Source organism: Gadus morhua, chromosome 2, assembly GCF_902167405.1.
Source record: "Gadus morhua chromosome 2, gadMor3.0, whole genome shotgun sequence".
NCBI lineage: Eukaryota > Metazoa > Chordata > Actinopteri > Gadiformes > Gadidae > Gadus > Gadus morhua.
In genome coordinates, this window is record NC_044049.1 from 9,708,701 (window position 1) to 9,732,261 (window position 23,561).

General features: G+C 47.8%; 1 protein-coding gene across 4 annotated transcripts in view; it reads left to right on the forward strand.

The window, feature by feature from the left end:
• The window catches only part of srcin1a (SRC kinase signaling inhibitor 1a), a 51,624-nt gene that overhangs the window by 7,572 nt on the left and 20,491 nt on the right, over positions 1 to 23,561 (forward strand). Inside the window, exons 3-10 of one of the 4 annotated variants that reach the window (XM_030345651.1) lie at positions 7,658 to 7,853; positions 10,168 to 10,463; positions 13,053 to 13,963; positions 14,519 to 14,620; positions 15,876 to 15,916; positions 16,720 to 16,740; positions 18,167 to 18,312; positions 22,805 to 22,980. In XM_030345651.1, coding sequence (XP_030201511.1) covers positions 7,658 to 7,853; positions 10,168 to 10,463; positions 13,053 to 13,963; positions 14,519 to 14,620; positions 15,876 to 15,916; positions 16,720 to 16,740; positions 18,167 to 18,312; positions 22,805 to 22,980 — 1,889 coding nt within the window. Of the gene's footprint in view, positions 1 to 7,657; positions 7,854 to 10,167; positions 10,464 to 13,052; positions 13,964 to 14,518; positions 14,621 to 15,788; positions 15,917 to 16,719; positions 16,741 to 18,166; positions 18,313 to 22,804; positions 22,981 to 23,561 lie in introns of all 4 variants that reach the window. The other 3 variants (XM_030345668.1, XM_030345641.1, XM_030345661.1) reach the window with 3 other exon arrangements.

The window sequence follows — 23,561 nt, forward strand, 5'->3', positions numbered from 1 at the left end:
TGCAAGGGTCTTCAGGTGACGCGGCCCCTTGCTGTGCTTTTGGCTGCAGTGCCAAGAACAGTGTGTGCATATGTGTGCGTGAGTGTGTGTGTGTTTGTGTGTGCCTCACAGAAGGATGGGCTGTGGTGGGATGATGGGGCTGCTGGGCTGGGAGGAGGTTCAAGGAGGTTCGAACCAAGGAGGGGACTTTAAACTGCTCAAGCTCAATTTCATCTCGGGGAACATCGTTCTCCTGATTCATACGACCTCGGTTTGTTCCGTGGTAATGGGCGTGTGTTCCGGAGGCCCCCCCCCCCCCCCCCACCCCTTCTTTCTCTACCCACCCGCTGAGACGTTACGAAGACATTCTCAGAAGTCATGCGGCCCGGAGTAATGGCTTGGCATTTCAGAACAATATGTATTGTTTCACGTCTGCTTTCGCGTATATCGACCGAGTGGCCCCGCATGGGCAGACAAATCCTGACAGGGGGGGGTTATATATTTCTGTCCCTACAGTGGGTTGTAAACCGCAGATGGATTCCTAAATATGTGAACCCACAATGCACCATAAAGCGCACTGGCTTGGGGATTTTTTTCATGCGGGTTAGCCTAGCTGCTATTTCAAAAGCCTTTTCTCTGCCATGTACGCCATGCAACCTGCACGCCCTTCAACCCGTACTCCCTGCACTACTGACGGGCAATACGTCACAGATGTTGGCCCCGGGGCTCCGGAGCTGTAGAATCGAAATACAAAGACGTTTTTTTCCGGAAAGTATTGATGTGTAAGAGAAAACGCTTGTAACCTAATCCTCGGTGTAGTCTTTCTGCTGCCTTCATTGTGTCATTGGGTCTGTTGGTAGCCTGTATATTCATGCTTTCCGATGGCGGTAGACTGTATATTCATGGTCTCATCTGAACTGGTGGCTGTCTGTATATTCATGCTGTCATCTGCTGACAGCCTGTGTATTCATACTGTAATATGGTCATGTGAGAGCCTGTATATTCATGCTGTAACATGGTGGCAGCCTGTTTTATTCATAATTTTATCTGATTGCAGCCTGTATATTCAAGCTGTCATCTGGTGTGGCAGCAGCCTGTTTATTCATTGCTATCATATGGTCGGATGGAAGCCTGTATATTCATGATGTCATCTGGTCTGATGGAAGCCTGTATATTCATGATGTCATCTGGCCTGGCAGCAGCCTCTATATTCAAGGCGTCATCAGGTCTGATGGCAGTCTGTATATTCATGGTGTCAACTGGGGTCGGATCCCCCCTGAATGTCAATAGCGAGATGTCATGAGCCATTGGGCTGGGCCAGAACAATTTTATTACCGTGGTTATAAAACCGCAAATCACTTAACCTTTAAAGCGGGGCTGGACGGGCGACAGCCAGAGCCCCTGTGATGTGGAGCTGCGTCGCGTTGGCCCTACAAACCCCCCGTTGTTGAACCCTGGCCCGTTCCGAGACAACTGGCGCCGTGGACCAAAGCACGCTCTTCCGTTTTAAACAGCACACCGCAACGCACCAGACGCTAAATCATCGTTCCTGTACCAGCCGACCCGCTCGCAGGCACACACTATGCGTAGATCTACCCCCCATCTAACCCCGCCCTGCGCAGACACACACACACACATGTACACGCACACACACATAAACACACTCACATATACACATATATATAGACTCACATATATACACAGTTTACACACACACACACACACACACACACGCACACACACACACACACACACACACACACACACACACATACACAAACACAAACACACTTATACAGTAAACGCATACACATACCCACCCTCACATATACACATAAACGTACACACACATACACACACACACACACACACACATAGACTCACATATACACACACACACATATATACACACACACAGACACACCCTCACAACCACACATATGCACACGCATACATACATATACAAACACAGATATACATAGACTCACATACACAAAAACACACACACACACACACACACACACACACACACACACACACACACACACACACACACACACACACACACACACACACACACACACACACACACACACACATTCCCCGCTTCCACTCCAGGAGCTCCAATTTTCCCTCCCTCGCCTTCAGGCAGATTACCAGCGAGCAATCCGCTGCTGAGACCATTTCTCTCCCCCCGCCCATGCTTAGATGACTTCCATTTTCATGAAGAGAATGGCCATGCAAAGTGTATGGAGGGGTCGGGTGGGGGAAGCACAGTTCCACAGTCGAAGTGTTGAGAAATAATAACCGAAAGGAACGAGCGAAAAGGGACAAAAGCGAGTGAGAGATGGATTGATTTGTGCCATCATCGCGATTTTCTGGGGTGCTTGTGTGTGACCCGTCCGCTTTGCCCAACAATCTCTAGGCTTGGATTATTCCCCGGATACTGGAGACATGAACAGAGGCAGCCGACAACAAAAGAAGAGCATCATCTGCCACACATACACACACATACGCTGCACAAACACACAAGCACAAAGACTCACACAAACACGCACGGATACACACACAAATATGCATACACACACAAATACCCACATGCATACATACACAAGCACACAAACACACACAAACACTCATACATACACAGATACGCACACAAACAAAAATTCAAACATATACATACACAAACGCACGCAAACACATACAGAAAAACACACAGATACACACAAACACACACACACTGACACACACATACACAAATACACACGAACACACACACACACCTTGAGACAGAGGCAGAAAACTCAGGTTCTGGGGGAACAACCACTTAATTGGTTTTCTTAGGACACTCTTAACTAAATAAATGTAAATTTGATCGGAGGATAACAATTTTGGTAAGAATGAGGAAAACCTGAAACGTTTCCAAAGAGAAGAATTGAAAATAAGGGTAATACCATGATCAGGAGAAACATTGTCTTTCTTTTTCATTTTGGAAAGTAGCCAAAATGTATTAGAGAGAAAAACCTTAAAGGGCAAAGCTGAGGAAGAAAAAATAATATGAAATAGGTGTGATACCTCCCTCTTATCTCTCAGGAGCAAATCCCCCTCGGGAAATATATTCCTCATTCTCCACACACTCACACCTGAACTACGTGGACATTTTCTCATGCTAATGAATAGCGTCTCGCTCCACTATGTCGAATGACCTCATCAAAACCAGCAGACTTTGTCCTGTCTGGCTTATATTCCTCTGGTTAAAAAATCTAAATAAATCCTACTGTATAATCCCACCTCCCATCCAAGCAGTCAAATGCGCACAGTTTATTAAAGCTAAACTTAAAACGTTCAAATCAAAATAACATTTGTCTGTGCGGCCTGTTTTCCATTGTCTGTCACCGTCTTCCCTGGCCTTCTCACCTGGGGCCAGTGACTACCCTGTTTTAAAGTAGAAGACGGGTGATTACGGCCATCTTCTTGTGTATAAAAGATAAATCATATGATTTACTATGAATAAACCATGGATATCACCTGATTTACTAACCTATAAATATAGATCTCCCATGACGCATTTGTCACCAAGCGGACGTGTGGGATGCTTAGATCACAGGGAGGGGGACAGGAATTGGTCATGGTCTATGTTTAGAATTGTGTCTTTTTACCTGCAAGAGTGGAAAAATCCCTAAACATATATATATAATATAAATATAGACCACGCATTTGCCTTTAGCTCGTACGTCAACATCGCTTGCAATATTGGAGAGCCCAAGACTGGCCTTTGAACAAATACAAGTGAACAGGGAGGCTGGGTTCCTTCTGGATCAAAAGCTTGATGACCTCTCCGATATCGCAGCAACTTTGACGTACAACCGGAAGGCCAACGTATATGCTGTGTCTATGGAGCTTTTGAACACTGGAGGGTAATCAGACACAATTCTAAAGGTTCATTTTGGACACTGCCCCCTCGCTATCTCTCCCTCTATGGACGACCCTCAGCCGCCCACATGTCAACTTGGTGACAAATGCGTCATATTGGATTTTTATTTATAGATCAGTACATCAGGTGATGTTCCGTCTAGGAAAAGGGAAGAACAATGAATACTGTAAAGTGTAAACATGGTGTTATAATACTTTGGATTTGCATCTGCTTCCTAACTTGCAATCTCTTGTACTAAAACACATTGAAGAGTTATCAGGGTCGAACACAACTAATAATTTGACCCGGTGTCGATTATTATTCATTCTTTTCCTACGTAAACAAATAGAGGTCGACAACGCCACACTTAAAAACCTGACCTCCTTACTGCATTGACCTCAGTCTGCATCTCTTACTTCGTTTTTCTGTTGTTTCAAAATGTGTCTCTGTGTGACGGTATGCAAGTCCGGCACAACGAAAGATCCAAAAAAGGAGAGCAGGACGTAGCAGGCGGTTGTATCCAAGGCGGGCTAGTGGATTGGCCTCCGGTGTGCCAGGGTTGCTGCAGTGCCCTTTTTTTTTTTGCTCTTGATTCATCCCTGGTTTCTGCTTGTTAAGTCCCTGTTGTTATCATCGTGTTCTGGGGACCTTCTGCTGGTGCTTCGCAGGGATCGGAAGGCGTGTATTGAACGGTTAGATGAATGATGGCAGGAGGGGAGGGGACGCTGAGACGATGCGTTATAGAGGCGAAGAGAATGTAATGGATGATGTAGAATAGATTTGTCTTGTTTAAATGCCGCTGCGGTTGGCATGATTTGCATTTCTGCCCCATAACGGATTGATAACGATGAAACGTCTCGCATCGATGTCGTGTAACTCTGAAATGGGTTGACGCTTACCGCAGAGAAGTTATTAGCAATCTATTGACGTTTGTTAAACCTTGACTTAGCTTGGCCATTGAAAAACTGATCATCAATGTGTTTCTTTATTTGTGGTGTCTAGGTAAAGGTTGCTAACATTCGGTCTCAAACACATTAACTGTTTCAGTGAAGAATTCTTCAAAGAGGACAATGGAAAATGGAGAAAACATTTTTTGCTATATTTAGTCAGCCCTGAACTTCTCCCATTCATAAAATAGTCATTCAGGAAAAACAAATTTGAAACATGTTAAGGCAACATATAACACCAGAACAAAATGTTCTCAGTATAATATTCCACTTGTTCTAAAAACGGTCCAGCCATATTAGAATCATCCTTGCAGAATAAACTGATTTCCCCCCTGCCCTGTAAATGTTCTCTGAGGTTTATCTACTGCTTCCAATCTTATACCAGTCTTTCTTTATTCCCATTAAATGTAACGTCTGTTGCATAAGGTTTGCTTGAGTGTTCTGTTCAGTGCTGGAACCATTCGCGGTTCTTCTTCTGTGGTTTCTTGCTGTAAGCCTAGTGGTAGGGTACTGTGAGGAGGCTGCTCCCTCTTGCTGGGGGTGGGTGGTTGGTAGTGGTCTTCGTGTGGATAAATGACCCCATTAGAAAGGACAGCTGAGGCAGATTTTGTCAGTGCTTGCTAATACACCCTCATCCCCTGTGTGTGTGTGTGTGCGTGTGCGTGTGCGTGTGTGTGCGTGTGCGTGCGTGCGTGCGTGCGTGCGTGCGTGCGTGCGTGCGTGTGTGTGTGTGTGTGTGTGTGTGTTTGTTTGTGGGGAGAGGAGGGTGGGAGGTGGGGAAGGGATATGTGTTTGTTGTTTATGCTTGCTTGTTTATCTCTGTGAAGGCCCAACGTGTAAGTGTTTCTGAGTCAATTATTAATTGTCAAGGAACTATAAAGACCATAGAGACACTTGAAAGAGCACACTCTTTACCAGAATAAGAGTGCCTTGCATCTTTCTTTTTTTTTACTCTCTCCCTGCGCTTTCTCCTCAAACGAACCAAAGGTGCACAGCCGAGCCTGAAGTCTATGGTGTCTGTCACCGAGAGGGGAATCTAATATTTACCTTGCTGTCAGATTCATTAAACCCTCATTGGAAACTAAATCCAATCCCAACAAGGCGGAACAAGAGGGAAGGAGATGATAAAAAAAAACAACGCTGTTTGGAGCCAGGGGCGGGAAAAAAGTTGTGTTTGGTTTTGATTTGAGGAGGAGTCTGGGACTTAACCAGGAAGAGGGCGGGCATGGTTAATTAACGCTGGCGCCGGATGCTTCTGCCTCCAACGTGCAAACAGAAGGCAGACGGCATTCTGGGATCTCATTAAACCAAATTCATTCGCTCCGGTGGTGGGTGGGGAGAGAGAGAGAGAGAGAGAGAGAGAGAGAGAGAGAGAGAGAGAGAGAGAGAGAGAGAGAGAGAGGGAGAGAGTGAGAGAGAGAGAGAGAGAGAGAGAGAGAGAGAGGGAGAGAGTTAGCGAAAGTGAGAGAGAGACAGAGAGAGACAGAGAGAGTGAGAGAGAGAGAGAGAGAGAGAGAGAGAGAGAGAGAGAGAGAGAGAGAGAGAGAGAGACAAGAACTATGGAAAGGAAGAGAAAGACAGAAAGAAGAAGAGAGAATCACAAGGGAAAAGGAGTGAGAGACGACGACAGAGTGAAGGAGACAAGATCAAAAGAGAGGGATGGAGAGAAACGGACAGAGTAAGAGAAAGAGAGGGACAAAAAGATCGAAGGGAAAGGGGAGGCGAAGAGAGTAAAAGAAAGTTTGAGCAGAAGGAGCGAGATGTAGAGATATAAATGAAGCTGTTTAGATGAGGAGAGAAGCAACAGTTGAGTAAGGACAGGCCCAGCTGCTGCAGCCGTCACCCAGGAGAGGAGAGCAGAAGCCTGGGCCCTGGCCAGCAGGATAAGCCCTCCGTCTGGGATTAGCAGGAGCTTCCTCCTCCGTATCGCTCCACCTTTTTAAAATGACTCAGCCCAAGAGGGAGAGGAGGAGAGTCTGCATCAGCGCAGGTGGGAGTTAAGTTAATGCATCCATTCCAACCCCCTCAAGATATGCTCAGATAAAATTCAAACTCAGGCATACTCTTTTTTTTTTATTCTGTTCCCATGTCGGCTAATGCATGCGGAAGAGCAATGTTCAGAGGCATTGTATGGCTTGGGGATGCAATAAAGTTTTCCCTTTTTGCATCACCAGTTGATCCTTAAGCAATGGTGTTGTTCGTATGCTCTCGATAATGTAGAAGGTCGCTGTAGTTTTTATGGTGTTGGTATTGTTCACATGTCTTCACAGTTGTCTCTCTGTGTGCCTCAGTTTCCGTCCGTCATCGACCCCTCATCTCATTTCTCAGCCTCTCGGCGTCACTGCAGTGCTAGTCTCACAAATCTGTCTTTAGATTCATATCTAAGGTCTGATAGCGTTCCAGCTTCAATCTGGGTGAATGGGGCATTACACTTTCTTCCGCATCGTATTTGTCTCGACCAATCATGTTGCTAGAGGCGGGGATCTTTGTAATGGCAAACACAAACTCGGCCGGCAAACTGTTAAATAGTGTGTTAACGTTTCAACAACGTGTACACCTGCCACTGGAGAAAACCCCCTTCTGAAAGCTTCATCCGCTTGAGCGAACATGTTTTCTGTGATTGAACATCTGCATAACGAAACACGAAACTAGGTGGGACATCACCCCTTTACGGCCCAGGCTCTTTGCCATCCCCCCCGCTAGAAGTTCTTATGCATCCTAGCAGGACTGCCGGAGAAAACCGCAAAAAAAACCAGTACCAACCGCCTTCATGTAATGTGTGTTTGCGTGGTGTGTGTTGTGTTCCCTCCCACAGAGTCGCAGCCCGCGGCATTCCCAGTCCACCCAGTCTGGGTTGGCCGACCAGGCCGCCAAGCTCTCCTTCGCCTCGGCCGAGTCCCTCGAGACCATGTCTGAGGCGGACATGCCCATGGGCTTCAACCGCATGAACCGATTCCGCCAGAGCCTGCCCCTGTCTCGCTCCGCCAGCCAGAGCAAGCTCCGCTCACCAGGTCTGTGGCGGCTTATATACTGTGATATTGACCCTTCTGCTATTCTTCCCAAACATCTTGAGACGCAGGAGAATAAGGGCAAGCTCTGCTCGTCAGGTCTGGGTCAGCTTATACCGTATATAGAGATATTTACTAGGATATTGACCTTTTCACTGTTTGTTCAAAACATCTTCAGACGTGAATAAGAGCAAGCTCCACTTGCTAGGTCTGGGACAGCTTGTACCGTATATAGAGTAAGATTTACTAGGATATTTACCTTTTCACTGTTTTTACAACTGATACAGTGTATAGATATATATATACAGTATATACTGTGATATTTCCCTTTTAACTCTTTATCTATTACCTTTTAAAATGCAGGTGATTAAGGTAGGGGGTTACGCCAACATGAAATGCATGCACTCATGGTGTTGTAAGACACTTTGGTTAAAGCCGACCCCCAAGTTTCATGGAGTAAATCTATATTTCTCTATCTATCTATTTATTTACTTATTCTTTCCCTTGTCACCTACAATTTCTACTGTAACGCTCAAGCGCTGACCGACTGGCTTGGCCTGCCAAGAAGATTGGTAGTGAATTATCCCTGTTGTTTGTTTCTATGAAAACACCATGAGCAGGTGTCAAACCAACTATCAAATAGCCAAACGGAAGAGAATGGGTTCCTAATATGCTCAATTGGCAAGTGAGGCCCCTTGACATCCCTACCTCTTGCTGACTTGAAATATCTTGAAACCTTTCACTTTTTTTATTCAAGAAAAAGATTTCTTTGAATGTTGAAGTAAAAATACAGACATAATTATGGCTCTTGTGGCAGCCAAAACAACATAAAAAATAATGATGCAGGAGAGTGCCGGTTATTCTCCGAAAAAATAAGAAAAATATGGTCTAGGATTTTCTTTCACGTGCTTCAGTCTCTCTGTAACCAATGGCAGAGATGAGCCCATGGTAAGAGCCAGAAAGCAACTATAAGTGCAGTGCAGTTCGCTGGGTTTGGTCCACATCCTGAGCAGTTATTAGAGTATAAAAAGCAATTATGGAAGAAGTTTAAGGGGGTATGGAGATGGGGTTGGTGGGGCAGGATATACTGTAAAGTGTAAACTTTGTAAGTGTAAAGTAGTTTTGACTTGTTTTCTCTCATCCAAACGTTTCCTGGTTTGAACCCCGATGTACAAAGTATACCTGTTGACTTGGTCTTTGAGGAAGATATCAGCAAACATCAAAAAAAAAGTAATACTTATTCTGGTAAATTACGAAATTGCCACAGTGAATAGCTGCTAAGTTACTAAGGAGCTGTAAAGCAGTATAAAGAAGATATAAAGCAAACAACATGCAGCTGATGTGACATTGAGTGATGAAGAGCCCTTTTGAGCAGTGAGCTGAACAGCTAGAACAGTGGAAATGCCAATCTCTCTCCAATCTGTCTCTATTCATCTCTTCTTGCTTCTCCACCTCCATTGCCCACTCCATTTGCCCTGGCTCTATTGAAACCACTTTGCCTCTAAGTCATTTTTTTGTTTTTTTTAACTTAATTTATTCTCTATTTATCTGCCGTAGCCTACTTGTGAGACTTAATCAATCTCTCAATCCCTCTCTCTTTCTCTCTCTCTCGTTCTCTCTTTTTCTCTCTTTATTTCTCTTTCACTCTCTCTATGTGTCAATTCCTATGTCTCTCCCTCTCACTATCGCTGTCTGATTCTAATTTTTTTAACTCCCTCCACATCTCTCGTCCCTGGTTGTGTGTGTGTGTGTGTGCGTGATAGTGTCTGTGTTATTTGTGTATGTCTGTGTGTGTGTGTGTGGGCCCCTCATTTTGCTTTTGGTTTTCTCTCAAAAATTAGGCGTTTTATCATGGCCAGGGCACTTCTGCAAAATAGATTTTTCATTTCAAAAGGCTCTCCTGTTTACTTTGGTTTTTTCTTCGTAAAAAAAACATAGATAGAAAAAAACAGATAGAAAGATAGAAAGAAAGAAAGAAAAAATTCAATATTTTTCTTTGTTGTACATATTACACCACCTGGTGTGAGTGTGATTAGCCGTTGCAAGCCGTTTTGAAATCTAGATGTATGCTGGATAGATCAGTCTACCAGCCTTCAGTGGCGGGCGCCCGTAGCAATTGTTGCTCTTCTATCCGTCATACACCTAGGTGGACACGCCCACTTGTGATGTCAGAAGAAGCAGATTTTGAAACGGCTTGTCATGGCTGATCACACTCACACCTGGTGGTATAATCGGTCACCTTTAACCGTGCATTAAACTAACCCCGCCCCTAACCCTGCTCCCACCCCCCCCCCCCCCCCCCCCTCACACACTCCAGGCGTGCTCTTCCTGCAGTACGGCGACGAGACCCGCCGCGTGCACATCACCCACGAGCTGAGCAGCCTGGACACGCTGCACGCGCTCATCGTGCACATGTTCCCCCAGAAGCTCACCGCCGGCATGCTCAAGTCCCCCAACACGGCCATCCTCATCAAGGACGAGGCCCGCAACGTCTTCTACGAGCTGGAGGACATCCGGGACATCCAGGACCGCAGCGTCATCAAGATCTACCGCAAGGAGCCCATCTACGCCTCCTACCCGGCCGCCGCCCACCTGGCCAACGGGGACCTGAGGGTGAGGAGCCCGGCCCCGGGGGGAGGGGAAGGGGGGGGGGAGAGAGGGGGAGGGGGGGAGGGGGGGGGGGGGGGAGGGGGGTGGTGGATGGTGTTGGGATGGAGGCAGTGGTGGATGGAGGGGAGAGAAGTGGGGTTGCGGATCGGAGGGTAGGGTTCGAAGGGTGGGGTTGTGATTTGGGGGGGGGGGGGGGGGGGGGGGTCAAGTAGTAGTGAGGATTGGTGAGAAGGATCTGAGTGGGAAGACGGGCATGGGGTGTGGCTGGGAGGGGGTGGGTATTAGGGGGGAGCCTTGGATCAGAGGGTGAGAACGGGGGGGCGGATCGTGCGGTGGCTAACAAAGAATCCTCACTGGACTGAACTTTCTTTCCCCTCATAAACGTCTCTTCGGGTTCAGCCTGCCTCGTGTGTTGAAATGCATGGCGTTCTCCGTGTATAAATGATTAGTGGGTGATACGGCTCGAGACAGGGCGCCGACTGAGTGGGTGATGCTAGGCAGTGGTATGCCACCTGCAAAGTTTCGTGCCTTTTCTTCCAGTAGACCATCTGTTGCTGTGGCAACAGGAGACGGAATGCGTCTCAGCATCATCCGTAGATATTTCTACCTCAATGCAGACGCAGAAAGCCTGACGTAAATTGTTCATAACAGACACCCCGGTTACTTAGCATCTGTACCGTTTACAGAACCCTGAAAACGTGTGCGCCATTAACCGTGCAAAAAAGGAGTGCCACTTTTGGTTTTAATCTTTGTTTTCTGTCTCCGTGTCTGTGTCATCTGTGTTAGAATACTTACATTGTGACATCTGAACTGTTAAGCCAAGACACTCTATTGGATTTTTGGATGCTGATGAAGTGAATATGTTGCATATAAAAAAATAGTGTATGGAGCTTTGAATTGAAACAAGCACATAAATAAGCGAACAGGAGTATGACTTCTGGAAATGTTAATGTTACCCCATCCGCCTTGGTGTTCAACAATGGAGTATGAAGTGAAATACAGTGTCTATCTATGCACACTATATAGCCCTTCAACCGTCTCGAGATTGATGCGCCCCTATGCCTGCCGGCCCCCTGCTGGTCTTTATAATGCAGGAGGGATCCTGTTGCTTCTTTTATTTTGCGCAACTTTATAGATATTTGTGTGTATGCCGGTTCCCCGGGAATGCATCTGAAATAGCGCAACACAGAAACTCAGCAGGATATACGGTTTCACACAGTGCCATGTTCAATGAACAACTGTAATATTGTGTTGAACCGCATGTTGAATAAACAAGTAGGGACAACTACGCAAAAAACAAATTCAGAAGGAAGCTTTCTGGAGAAAAAATCTACCCAAGGTTAAGGGAGCCAAGTGGTAAGCAAAATGTACTATAAAGCAACAGGTTTCTATAAAAACAGCCAGAGATATCGAATCAAGATATTAAACAATGTTTGTGTTGTTATAATGAATCAAATGTTGAACTACGTTTAAGCAAAAATACCCTTTGCTGAATACTTATTTGTTTATCATTGTTTTTTTCCAACAATGGCTCAGCTGTCCCTTTACCCTTGTTGTGATTGCTAGGATTTATGAATATGTAAATTTCAAATACCAAAGTGCCCTTAAACCCTGCTCCTGTCGTACTGCTGTCTCTCTCTCTCTCTCACTGTCACTTGCTGTCTGTCTGTCTGTCTGTCTGTCTGTCTGTCTGTCTGTCTGTCTGTCTGTCTGTCTCTCTGTCTGTCTGTCTGTCTGTCTCTCTCTCTCTCTCTCTCTCTCTCTCTCTCTCTCTCTCTCTCTCTCTCTCTCTCTCTCTCTCTCTCTCTCTCTCTCTCTCTCTCTCTCTCTCTCTCACGATGGGATACCATGGGCAAATATTCTGCATACCTTTGCATATTGAACTATGGCAGGTAGGATCTCTCTTGTGATAACACCGCTATCTCCACCGTTATCTCTTCAACTAGAGGAATGAAAAGTGGGCAGCTTAGTGGGATCATTTTGTAATGGATGTTCCTCCCACCCGTCTCTCGATATACAAGAGACCAACCGATTTGTTCATGCAGTAATGCGTTGTTGAATCAGGGATTCTCAAAAATGTATGAGATGCCAGTAGAAGGAATCGTCCTCTCCAGCTTTACATGGCCCAATGATAATAGACAGTTACCAATAAATTGTCAGGCACTCCCCAGGTCTCTCAGGAGTGTGAGGAGAAAATAAATGTTGGGTATTTTCTGAAAAGTACATAATGCTATTGAACAAATAATTGGTCTAGCGAGAGAATCTTGTGTTCTTAAATTGGCAGCTACCGGCTGTGACAGCCTGGTGCCATCGGAGAGATCCCATCCTCATGTCAGCCTGAGACACAAGCACTAGCACACGCACAGACGCGCACACACAAACACACACACACACACACACACACACATACACACTAGCGCACGCACACACACATGGGCACAAATGTGCACACCAACTCAAACACACACACACACGCATACAGACACACCCACACACTTACATACACACTCACACACATTCGAGATACAGAGTGTTCCCATTTCGTCAGGTCACCATGGTAACGGCGCAACCCTTGCTTCCTCTTCCCCTCAGAGGGAGATGGTGTACTCGTCTCGGGACTCCTCCCCCACGCGCCGCCTCAACACCCTCCCCTCCTCCTCCTCCTCCTCCACCCCAAACTCCCCGTCCCGCTCGCGCCTCTCCTACAGCGGGGGGCGCCCGCCCTCCTTCGCCGGCCCGGGGTCCCACCCGCACGCGCAGCAGCAGCAGCAGCAGCACCACCAGCAGCAGCAGCAGCAGCAGCAGCAGCAGCAGCAGCACCACCACCAGTCCCAGCACGGCCACCACCAGCCGCCCAACACGGGCCTCACGCCGTCGCCCAGCGCCATCCTGGAGCGCCGCGACGTCAAGCCCGACGAGGAGGTGTCGGGCAAGAACATGATGCTGATGAAGAGCGAGGGCCTCTACGCCGACCCCTACAGCCTGGTGCACGAGGGGCGCCTCAGCATCGCCTCCACCCAGTCGCTGGCCGCCATCGGGGACCCCTTCAGCTTCCCCGTGACCAGCGGGCTGTACCGCCGCGGCTCGGTGCGCTCCCTCAGCACCTACTCGGCCGCCGCGCTCCAGGGAGACCTGGAGGACTCCCTCTACAAGCCCGGCAGCGGCGGCGGCGGTGGCGGGGGGCCGCTGTACTCGGACGGGTATTCCTCCGCCACGCTGGGCATGAGCTTCCGCATGCCCCCGTCCTCCCCGCAGAAGATCCCCGAGATGCAGCTGCGGGGGGACCGGGATTCGTACTCGAGCTCCCCCAGCCGGGCCTCCCCGGTCAGGCAGGCCTTCCGCAAAGACTCGGCCTCCTCCTCGGTGTTCGTGGAGAGCCCCAAGTCCCGGCCCGGCTCGGGGTCCGACCCCCTGTGTCTGACGGCCGGGCCCGGCGAGGGCGGCCGGTCCACCCCCGGGTTCGGGAACTCCATGTCTGGCCCGGACTCGGACTCTAACAGTAGGTGAGTCTGTCGTGCGCCTGTGTCGCTCCACTGGCGGCAGCGCATGGCCTTTTAGCACAGCAGGGGGTTAGGAGAGAAAGACTCCTGCCAAGAATGTACTGTAAGACGCTTTGTTCAAAGTGTCGAATGCCATATATATCACGACCCTGAGTGCATGATGTTGGACTCGTGCAAATGACTGCATAGGTTCTGCCTGTACGGTACAATTAGAGTATATGTTCCATTTTTGTCTTCACTCTGTTTATTAAGGCTAGTGCAGCAATCATCAGGCTACGCCTTATAAACCGGCAACTCTATACCGGTACATGTACCATAAATATACCTGAATATCGTGTATTTTATAAAGGTAAGTGCAGCAATCACCTTGGCTGCACATTATAAATCAGCATATTTATATACAGGTACACGTACCATACATATACCTAAACATAGTGTGTATGTTTATTAAGGTTAGTGCAGCCATCATCAGGCTGCACCTTATAAACCGGCAACTATATCCAGGTACATGCGCCGCATAAACACACACTATACCACCGTGGCATGCTCTCGTCTCAGGGATCAGCGCCTGGAGCGCATGGAGGCCATGGAGAAGCAGATAGCCAGCCTGACCGGCCTGGTGCAGAGTGTACTGACACGGGCTCCAGACAGTGACAGCACGTAAGAGACTCTTCATTACACTCCCTGTTTATACCGACCCCACCTCCCACCCCACACCAGCCCACTGCGCGGCAGCGGAGACACAGAGGCGGCGCCATCGACCCAACGGGGCCATTCTTTCATCACAGGGCCATAATCAGCGACACGGCGGCCAAAGGAAGCGGCACATTATCCTGAAGGGGTAGCGAAGCGCGTGCACATTAAGCGCAGGAGCGGATCAGATACCTTGAATTGGCCGGCGTCGCCCCATCCTCTTTTTGTCCTATTCGACATTAGGACTCTGGAATGGTGGCAATTAGATTTCCCGCTCTGCCGAGGCCATTAGCGGCTTTGTGTTTGTTACAATGCGGCAGATGAGATGGTACCGAATCAGATAAAGTAGGTCGTTTGGGACGGAAGCATTTGCGAAGAGGGCTAAGCGTAAAATACAAAATGTACTGTCTGTCATGATATCGATCAGTAGGTAAAGATCCCTTCAGTACAGCTCAGTGTGTATTGATTTTTATGTATTGACTTTAATTGATTGATCAGTTGGAACGTATCAATGACTTACAGATTAGTTGCTACAGATCATTGAAGTACTGATCATTTTGAACAGATCGTTAAAGTACTGATGAGTTGGTTTACTGAACTTTTACTAATAATTGGGCTATAAATCTTTCAACTTCTACTCAGTTGGTACACATTAAGGAATAACAGATTAGTAATTGCAGATCTATAGAGTACATCGATGAGTTAAGCTTCATATAGCATTCATCATTAAAGCAGAGATCACTCAAGCACAGGCCTTCTACACAACAGGTCAGTTTGTACAGATCATTCAAGTAGAGATGAAATGCTCTCAATGGATCACTGTACCACAGATCAGTGGCTACAGATCATTAAAACACAGATCAACCATGTGACCATTCTGGTACAGATCATTACAGTTCTGATCCGTCTGCCCATATCTTTTAATGGCTGATCTGTTGGTAAATCCATATCTTTTAATGACTCAACACGCCGGGTGCTCCATATCTTGTAATTACTGATCAGTTGCGACAGATCGCTAGCGTAAAAGAAAAGCAGAACAGTTTGGCTCTTGTGCATGTTTATGCGCTATCTTAGCGAGCCATTAGCGTTAGCGCTAGCACTGTAATTGCCTTGCCCTCTGGCCGTTGATCCTCAGATGCGGCCTGCTGCGTCTCTGCATGATGGCGGGCTGCCCTCCGGACCAAGGTGCCGAGTTCTCACGGCCCTTACCTTTTTCTTCCAGCGACAAGACAGAGACTAACAGCGATGGCTCCGCAACCGGAAGTGAGTACAGCAGGCCTGCAATGAGTTCCGCCTATCATCGTTTTCACTTTATCAACCCCTTTTGTTTTCGCTCTCTGGTATCTTTTCGTTTGAAAAACCCACCATACCACAGCACAGCAGAGTCGGCTCTGTTTTATAAGATATTATCGAATCTTTTTTCAGGGCAGGGCAAAGTGCTCGTAGAGATAAACATTGATTCAGGCACTGAGGAACTGATGAGCAGGCCAGCTTCTTACATTATGAGTGAAATGCAGGGTTGAATTTTTATATGTATTGAGTAACTTTATCTTATCCTTTCTCTCGCCACATCGACTTCTCCATTTTTTATCTTCACTATCTTTACTTCCTTTTTCCTCAGTTTGTCTTTGCCAGCCAGTCTCTTCCCTTTACTGTCCACCTTGGCTTGTTTTTTTTGGCTCGACTTTGTACAGGGCCAGAGCAAGGGGCAATCACTACCCATTTTTTGGGGGGGGAACCAGCCTATAAAAGTAGAATTGAGTAAATGTCAAAACATTGAGTGCCCTGAGAGTCATTTTGCAGAGTCTATAAAAATGTTCAAACACTCATATGCAGCAATCGCAAACTTATAGAGAATTTATTTTTTACTCTTCTACTCATCCCTCGCCTCTCGTCTCTCTGTTACTCCCCTGTATTTCATACATTCTCTCTTGCGTGCACTCACATTCTCTCTCGCTCTCTCTCTCTCTCTCTCTCTCTCTCTCTCTCTCTCTCTCTCTCTCTCTCTCTCTCTCTCTCTCTCGCTCATTGATTAACATGATCCCATGCCTCTCTCTATGTTTCAGCTGGACGACTGAAGCGGAAAGGTAGTTTCTCTCTTCCGCCATTTTCACCACTTCTCCTGCTGCTACTCCTGTCATTTCTCCTCTCTCTCTCCATCGGGATGTATGTGTGCTGCTGGGGCTCTATCCTCCTTCCTGTGTGGCCCACATCCCCCCCTCCCCCCTCAAAACAGGTCCCTTATATTTGTCCTGTCTCTGGTTTTGCCCCCCTCAACACACCTACCTCACACACACCTACCTCCCGTTGTTTGAATTTCTGCTTGGTTATGCGTTTGTGAAATTCTAAGGATGCTCTGTGAATAGACACTGAGAATACCAAGGGGTGTGTGTGTGTGTGTGTGTGTGTGTGTGTGTGTGTGTGTGTGTGTGTGTGTGTGTGTGTGTGTGTGTGTGTGTGTGTGTGTGTGTGTGTGTGTGTGTGTGTGTGTGTGTGTGTGTGTGAGTGTGTGTGTGTTATCGCGGGCGCTCTTGTGGTTGTATGTGTGTGCGTATTATTGTGTGTGTGCATTTGGGGACTGGTATTATTAGTGTTGGATTATGATAGTAATAATCTCAATGCCCAGAGGTCAAGCAGAAGCACTGTTATCCCTTCCTGTCCCTTGTGTCATGTCACACAGCACTATTGCTATTCTCTGCGGAGGATCTCTAATAGCATTAGCATACAGTGCTACATGGAGCTCTACAAGGTTCATGAACATGACCCTCTCTATCTCTGTGTCGTTTCCTTCCAAGTGTGTGTTGATAATGGGTGTGTGTATGCATCTATCCCTCAGTGTCGGTCTGTGTGTGTCTGTGTATCTGTGTGTGTGCTTGTGTAAGGGTTTGTGTGTGTGTGTGTGTGTGTGTGTGTGTGTGTGTGTGTGTGTGTGTGTGTGTGTGTGTGTGTGTGTGTGTGTGTGTGTGTGTGTGTGTGTGTGTGGGTGCTTGTGTAAGTGTGTGTGTGTGTGTGTGCGTGTTTGTGTGGGTGTATGTAAATCGAATCTAGTATGTCTGTTTATATGTGTATGTGTGTCAAAGTGTGATGTGTTGAATTGTGTATGTGTATGTGTGTATGTTAGAGTGTGTACACTTTTTTTTATATGTGTTTGTGTCTGTGAATGTGTATGTGTATGCATGACAGCAGAACTTTTGTGTGCGCACTGGTCTTTCCGAGAGCAGATCTTTCTATGTGTGTGCGCGTGTCTGCGTGACTGCAGATCTCTCTATGTGTGTGTGCGCGTGTCTGCGTGACTGCAGATCTCTCTATGTGTGTGTGTGCGTGTGTGTAAGTCTAATCCTACTTACACCCTGCTCTGTGTGAGCCTAAGTAAACCCGGCCTCAACACCGCCCTGCTCTCAATACAGGACCCCTGCCACTACAACCCCCCCCCCCCCCCCCCCCCCCCCCCCCCTACCCCGCCCCACCTCTGACTCATCCACTGATCTGGGCCCTCTGCTCTCTGATTGGCAGCTCACACACCGTCGGGCCCCCTGGCTCTGATGCCGCCGCCCCCCTTCAGCAACGGCAGCCGCGTGCAGATGCAGCTCCACCTACAGGACCTGCAGCACAACGCCACCGACCTGCGGAAGCAGCTCTCGCAGCTGCGCAAGATGCAGGTGAGGTCCATCTGACACCCTGTCACCCTCTCACCCCCTCACCCTCTCACCCCCTCACCCCCTCACCCGCGGATCCCCTCAACCACTCACCGTCGCCTACACTCTCATCCCTAACCCTCTCACACCCCCTCAACACATAAGCCGCTCACCCTTGTTCACCCTCTCACCCGTCTCACCCTCTCACCCCCTCACCCTCTCGCCCCCTGACCCGCCCTCCCCGTCGCCCACTCACCCCTGTGCTTACCCCACCCCTCACCTCCTCTCACCCTCTCAGCCTCTCTCAACCCCTCACTCCTCTCACCTCCTCTCACTCCTCTCACCTCCTCTCACCCTCTCTCAACCCCTCACTCCTCTCACCCCCTCTCACTCCTCTCACCTCCTCTCACCCTCTCTCAACCCCTCACTCCTCTCACCTCCTCTCACTCCTCTCACCTCCTCTCACCTTCTCTCAACCCCTCACTCCTCTCACCCCCTCTCACTCCTCTCACTCCTCTCACCTCCTCTCACCCTCTCTCAACCCCTCACTCCTCTCACCTCCTCTCACTCCTCTCACCTCCTCTCACCCTCTCTCAACCCCTCACTCCTCTCACCCCCTCTCACCCTCTCAACCTATCTCAACGCCTCACTCCTTTCACCCCCTCTCACCCTCTCTCAACCCCTCACTCCTCTCACCTCCTCTCACCCTCTCAGCCTCTCTCAACCCCTCACTCCTCTCACCTCCTCTCTCCCTCACCCCTTCTCACCCTCTCACCTCCTCTCAACCTCACCTCCTCTCACCCTCTCTCAACCCCTCACTCCTCTCACCTCCTCTCACCTCCTCTCACCCTCTCTCAACCCCTCACTCCTCTCACCTCCTCTCACCCTCTCTCAACCCCTCACTCCTCTCACCTCCTTTCACTCTCAGCTCCTCTCACCCTCTCTCAACCCCTCACTCCTCTCACCTCCTCGACCCCTCACCCCCTCTCAACCTCTCACCCTCTCACCTCCTTTCACCCTCACCTCCTCTCACCCTCTCACCCTCTCTCAACACCTCACTCCTCTCACCTCCTCTCACCCTCTCCCAACCCCTCACTCCTCTCACCTCCTCGACCCCTCACCCCCTCTCACCCTCTCTCAACCCCTCACTCCTCTCACCTCCTTTCACCCTCACTCCCTCTCACCCTCTCACCCTCTCTCAACACCTCACTCCTCTCACCTCCTCTCACCCTCTCTCAACCCCTCACTCCTCTCACCTCCTCGACCCCTCACCCCCTCTCACACTCTCTCCCGCTCTCACCCTCTAACCCACTCACATGCAGTTCAGCGCATTATGCAGGATCTTTATGCATCCGCGCCGGGTTCAGATGTGTTTGTATTCATACACAGCTGTGAACACGACAATGAAGTCTGTGCCGATTCTCCTGGTATCCAGCTGGAAAATAGAGAGACATTTTACCATGCCCATATTGTACAATTCATTAGCAAATAAAACATTGCCATATGCCCGCTTGCTATTGTTAGTGATAAGTTATTATAAGCGCGTTTGCGCAATAAGAAATGTAAAAATGGCATGATGACTTTTTTTATGAACTTGCTGTAGACATCCAGTGCAGTACGGAATGCCATTATATGTTTACATAAATCTATACATAATTACTGTGTCATAAGATGATACAGCTATAGAGAGCTATGATAAGATAAGATAACAGAATCCTTTTCTTCTTTCCGATGGGAAATAAAGGTGTCAAAGCAGCAACTGCATTAGGAATGAGACACAGGAGAGCTACCTGGAGATCCTCTTTGTCAACAAAGGGATAAGATAATATTACATTTGTCTGGTTTCTAGTGACACATGGTTGTACGACTATGAAGTTTTCGCACCAATATACCCATGTGATAGAAGGCGTTCAATAGACTTTCCCATGCAGTCATTATCTACTTTGATGCACTCGAAAGCTTCTGTTTCATACTCATATATTTCAACATATTACACATGGTGTTACTTGATGAAAGCAACTATATATCAATGCAGGTGTAGTTCTTGGCATATTGAGGGCATTCTATCCTCTGAGAATGTATGATGCAAGGTATGTGTAAGGAGACTATACAAAAGTATAAAACCATATTTGATGGTTGTGAAAAGGAGGATTTAGTTTACAAACGGCAATCACTGTTCTTACTGTTCATGCACTCCAACGCATCTGGATAATACAGGACACCCACATCTGTAAGGAAACAGCTGCAAAGACAAGAGGAAGGAAGGCATGGCTTCCTTTCCCTTCTGTCTTTCTGAAACTCTGCTCCCTGTGCTGCCATGGTTACCGTAGAGGACCCGGGAGAGCACGCCGTGATGAGATAAATGCTTTCAATGGCAGATGACAGAAATTTCTAATCGTTTGTGAAGATTTGTGTGTACGTGCTTGTGTGTGTGTGTTTGTTTTTTTGTGAGTGTGTCTGTGTATGTGTGTTTATGTGTGTGCGGGTGCATGTGTGTGTTTTTGTATGCGTGTGTGTTTCTGTGTCTGTGTGTGTGTGTATGTGCACGTTCGAGTTTACGCATTTCTGTGTGTGTATATGTTTCCGTGTGTGAATGTGTTTGAATGTGTGTGCGGCTGTGTGTCTAACCGAACAACACCACAAACAGGACAGACGCCGAGAGAGTGAGAGAGAGAGAGAGAGAGAGAGAGAGAGAGAGAGAGAGAGAGAGAGAGAGAGAGAGAGAGAGAGAGGGAGATAGAGGGAGAGAGAGAGGGAGAGAGAGAAAGAGACATAGAGAGGGAGAGAGAGAGAGAGAGAGGGAGAGAGAGGGAGAGAGAGAAAGAGAGAGAGAGAGAGCAAGAGAGAGAGCAAGAGAGAGAGCGAGAGAGAGAGAGAGAGTGAGAGAGCACGGGAGCAACCAGGCGGTGTCTCTCTCCCCTCAGCAGCTGCAGAACAGAGGAGGAAGGCAGAGTAAATAGTGCAGCTCTGCAGAGCTGTTCACACAGAGGACCGGAGGAAAAAAACACACAGATCCACCGCGTAAATGATACCCAGACCAAGACTTCAGAGAGCCCGAACAGTGTTTACCTGCACGTCCGCCCGAGCGTGACCTCTCACTCTGCCCAGGCCTTGGAAATGGCCAACCATATAAATTATACACGCGCACTGATGAATTATGCAGGGTGGCGAGGGCTGGAGCAACGCGTCAGGAAATATACAGCCGCCCCCGACAACCACCGTCATAATGTCTGCTTGTTGACCGACTGGAAACAACACAAGTTGTATCTGATTTGGCAGTCAGGCTCTGGATGCCTGTATAGCATCGCTTTAGTGCGCTACGTACACAGGACATAAATCTACGTTCGGGGAAAAACGTTCCTTGGCTTATGAAGCCGATCAATTATTCATTTTTATGCTTAGCAGGTGCTTTCATCTCCGGGAGCTTGGATTACATGCGTTAGAGCCGCGATATATACCTCCTGGTTCCTGGTGGGGAGTTGGCTTGACGTACTGCGCTGATGCATACAAAAATATGAATACGAGAAGATTAGAATTTAATGGGCCGCGGTCAAACGGACCATAGTTCATGTCTCTGTACGTCCTTGCGTGTGTGTGTGTGTGTTTGTATGTGTGGGTTCCTGCATAAATGTGGGTTTGTGTGTGTGCGTGCACGTGTGGGTGTGTGCGTGTCTGTTCATTTGTGTGTGTTTGTGTGGGTGCATCGGTATATTTGTGTGCGTGCCTGAGTGTGTGTGTGTGCGTGCGTGCGTGTGTGTGTCTGCATAAATGTCTGTGTGCCTGCGTGCGTGCGTGTGTGTCCTCACTTACAAGAACTGCGGCCCCAGCATCATGTCTAACACAGGTACAGTAACGGTTCAAGGACAGGGCAGAGTGATCACATAACAAGACAAAAGGGCGACAGCAGGCAACATTTAAAATAAACCACACATGGAAGGGCATGGCAGGAGGCAGCGGTTGTAAAGCAGTAATGTGTGCTTTAAAAAGCCTCATTCTCCCCGGTCCCCGGGCGGTCCGCAGTGCCGCTCCACGACAGCGATAATTGGAATCTGATGAGTTCCACAAGATGTTCACCTGAGGGCCAAGGCGGAGGAGGGGCCGACTGATGCATTTCATTGGCTGTTCTTTCATATTCATGTTGGAAGTGTTTCATATCTGCGCGATCCATCGTCATCGAATCATTTTACAACACCCTTGTTGCAGAATTCATTCGCAGATTTAACAATGCCATATGCCCTATAAAGAGTGTGGTTATTGCGAGCGTGCACGCCGAATAAACAATAGAAAAATGTAAAGATGGCTAGCAGACTTTTTAGGAACTTGCTGGCAAGGTCCACTGCTCTATGGAGACAATATATAGCTACATATCTATATGCATAACAACAGTTTTATTCAGTGAGACAGCTATAGAAGACTGGCGCTCTTCTTATCAACAAGGGATGTTTGTATTTGTGTATATGCCTATACATATATACAGTATATATATATGTACTCTATGTGTCTCTCCCATCCTCAGCTCCAGAACCAGGACTCGGTGAAGACTCTGCTGAAGCGGACCGAGACGGAGCTGAGCGTGCGCGTCGCCGACGCTCTGAGGAAGCAGGAGGACCCACTGCAGAGACAGCGCCTCCTGGTGGAGGAGGAGAGACTCAAGTACCTCAACGAAGAGGAGCTCATCATCCAGCAGCTGCAGTCAGTAGCACCACCCATTATAAACCTCTTTCAAATACAAATATATCTATATTTAAACCAAGATACTGCGCTGAACTTTATGACAAGGGAACTGTTGTCCCAAAAACTTTTCAGGATCATATTTTTGAATCAAAAATATTGTGTTAATGCCAGTCTGGCAGAGCAAGGAGGATTTCACTGAGACATGACGTTTTGCTTGATTTCTCACAATAACGTCACAACACGAAACCATAATGAATTAGATTGAGCGTGGATTCGATTACAGCTTTACATTTACGTTCACGAATGTTCAAGCGATATTCTGATGTTCGCTATTTATGAGTGACATTTTGATTACATGCTGATTGAATGTTAGAGTGTTGAGAGAGGGGGAGATAAATTGCGAGATAAGTTAACGTAATTGTAAATGTTCTCCTCAAAGCATATACCCGAAATTGTCTTCTTAAAGCAGATCCTCCTTTTTAAATGACAGATTGTGTGTCTAAAAAACTAACACAGACGTCTGTGTGCGTTGACATCTTTGCGTCGACTACCGCGACACCCATGTGAACGTTGAGCGTTGGTAAAAATGTGCGTGACGC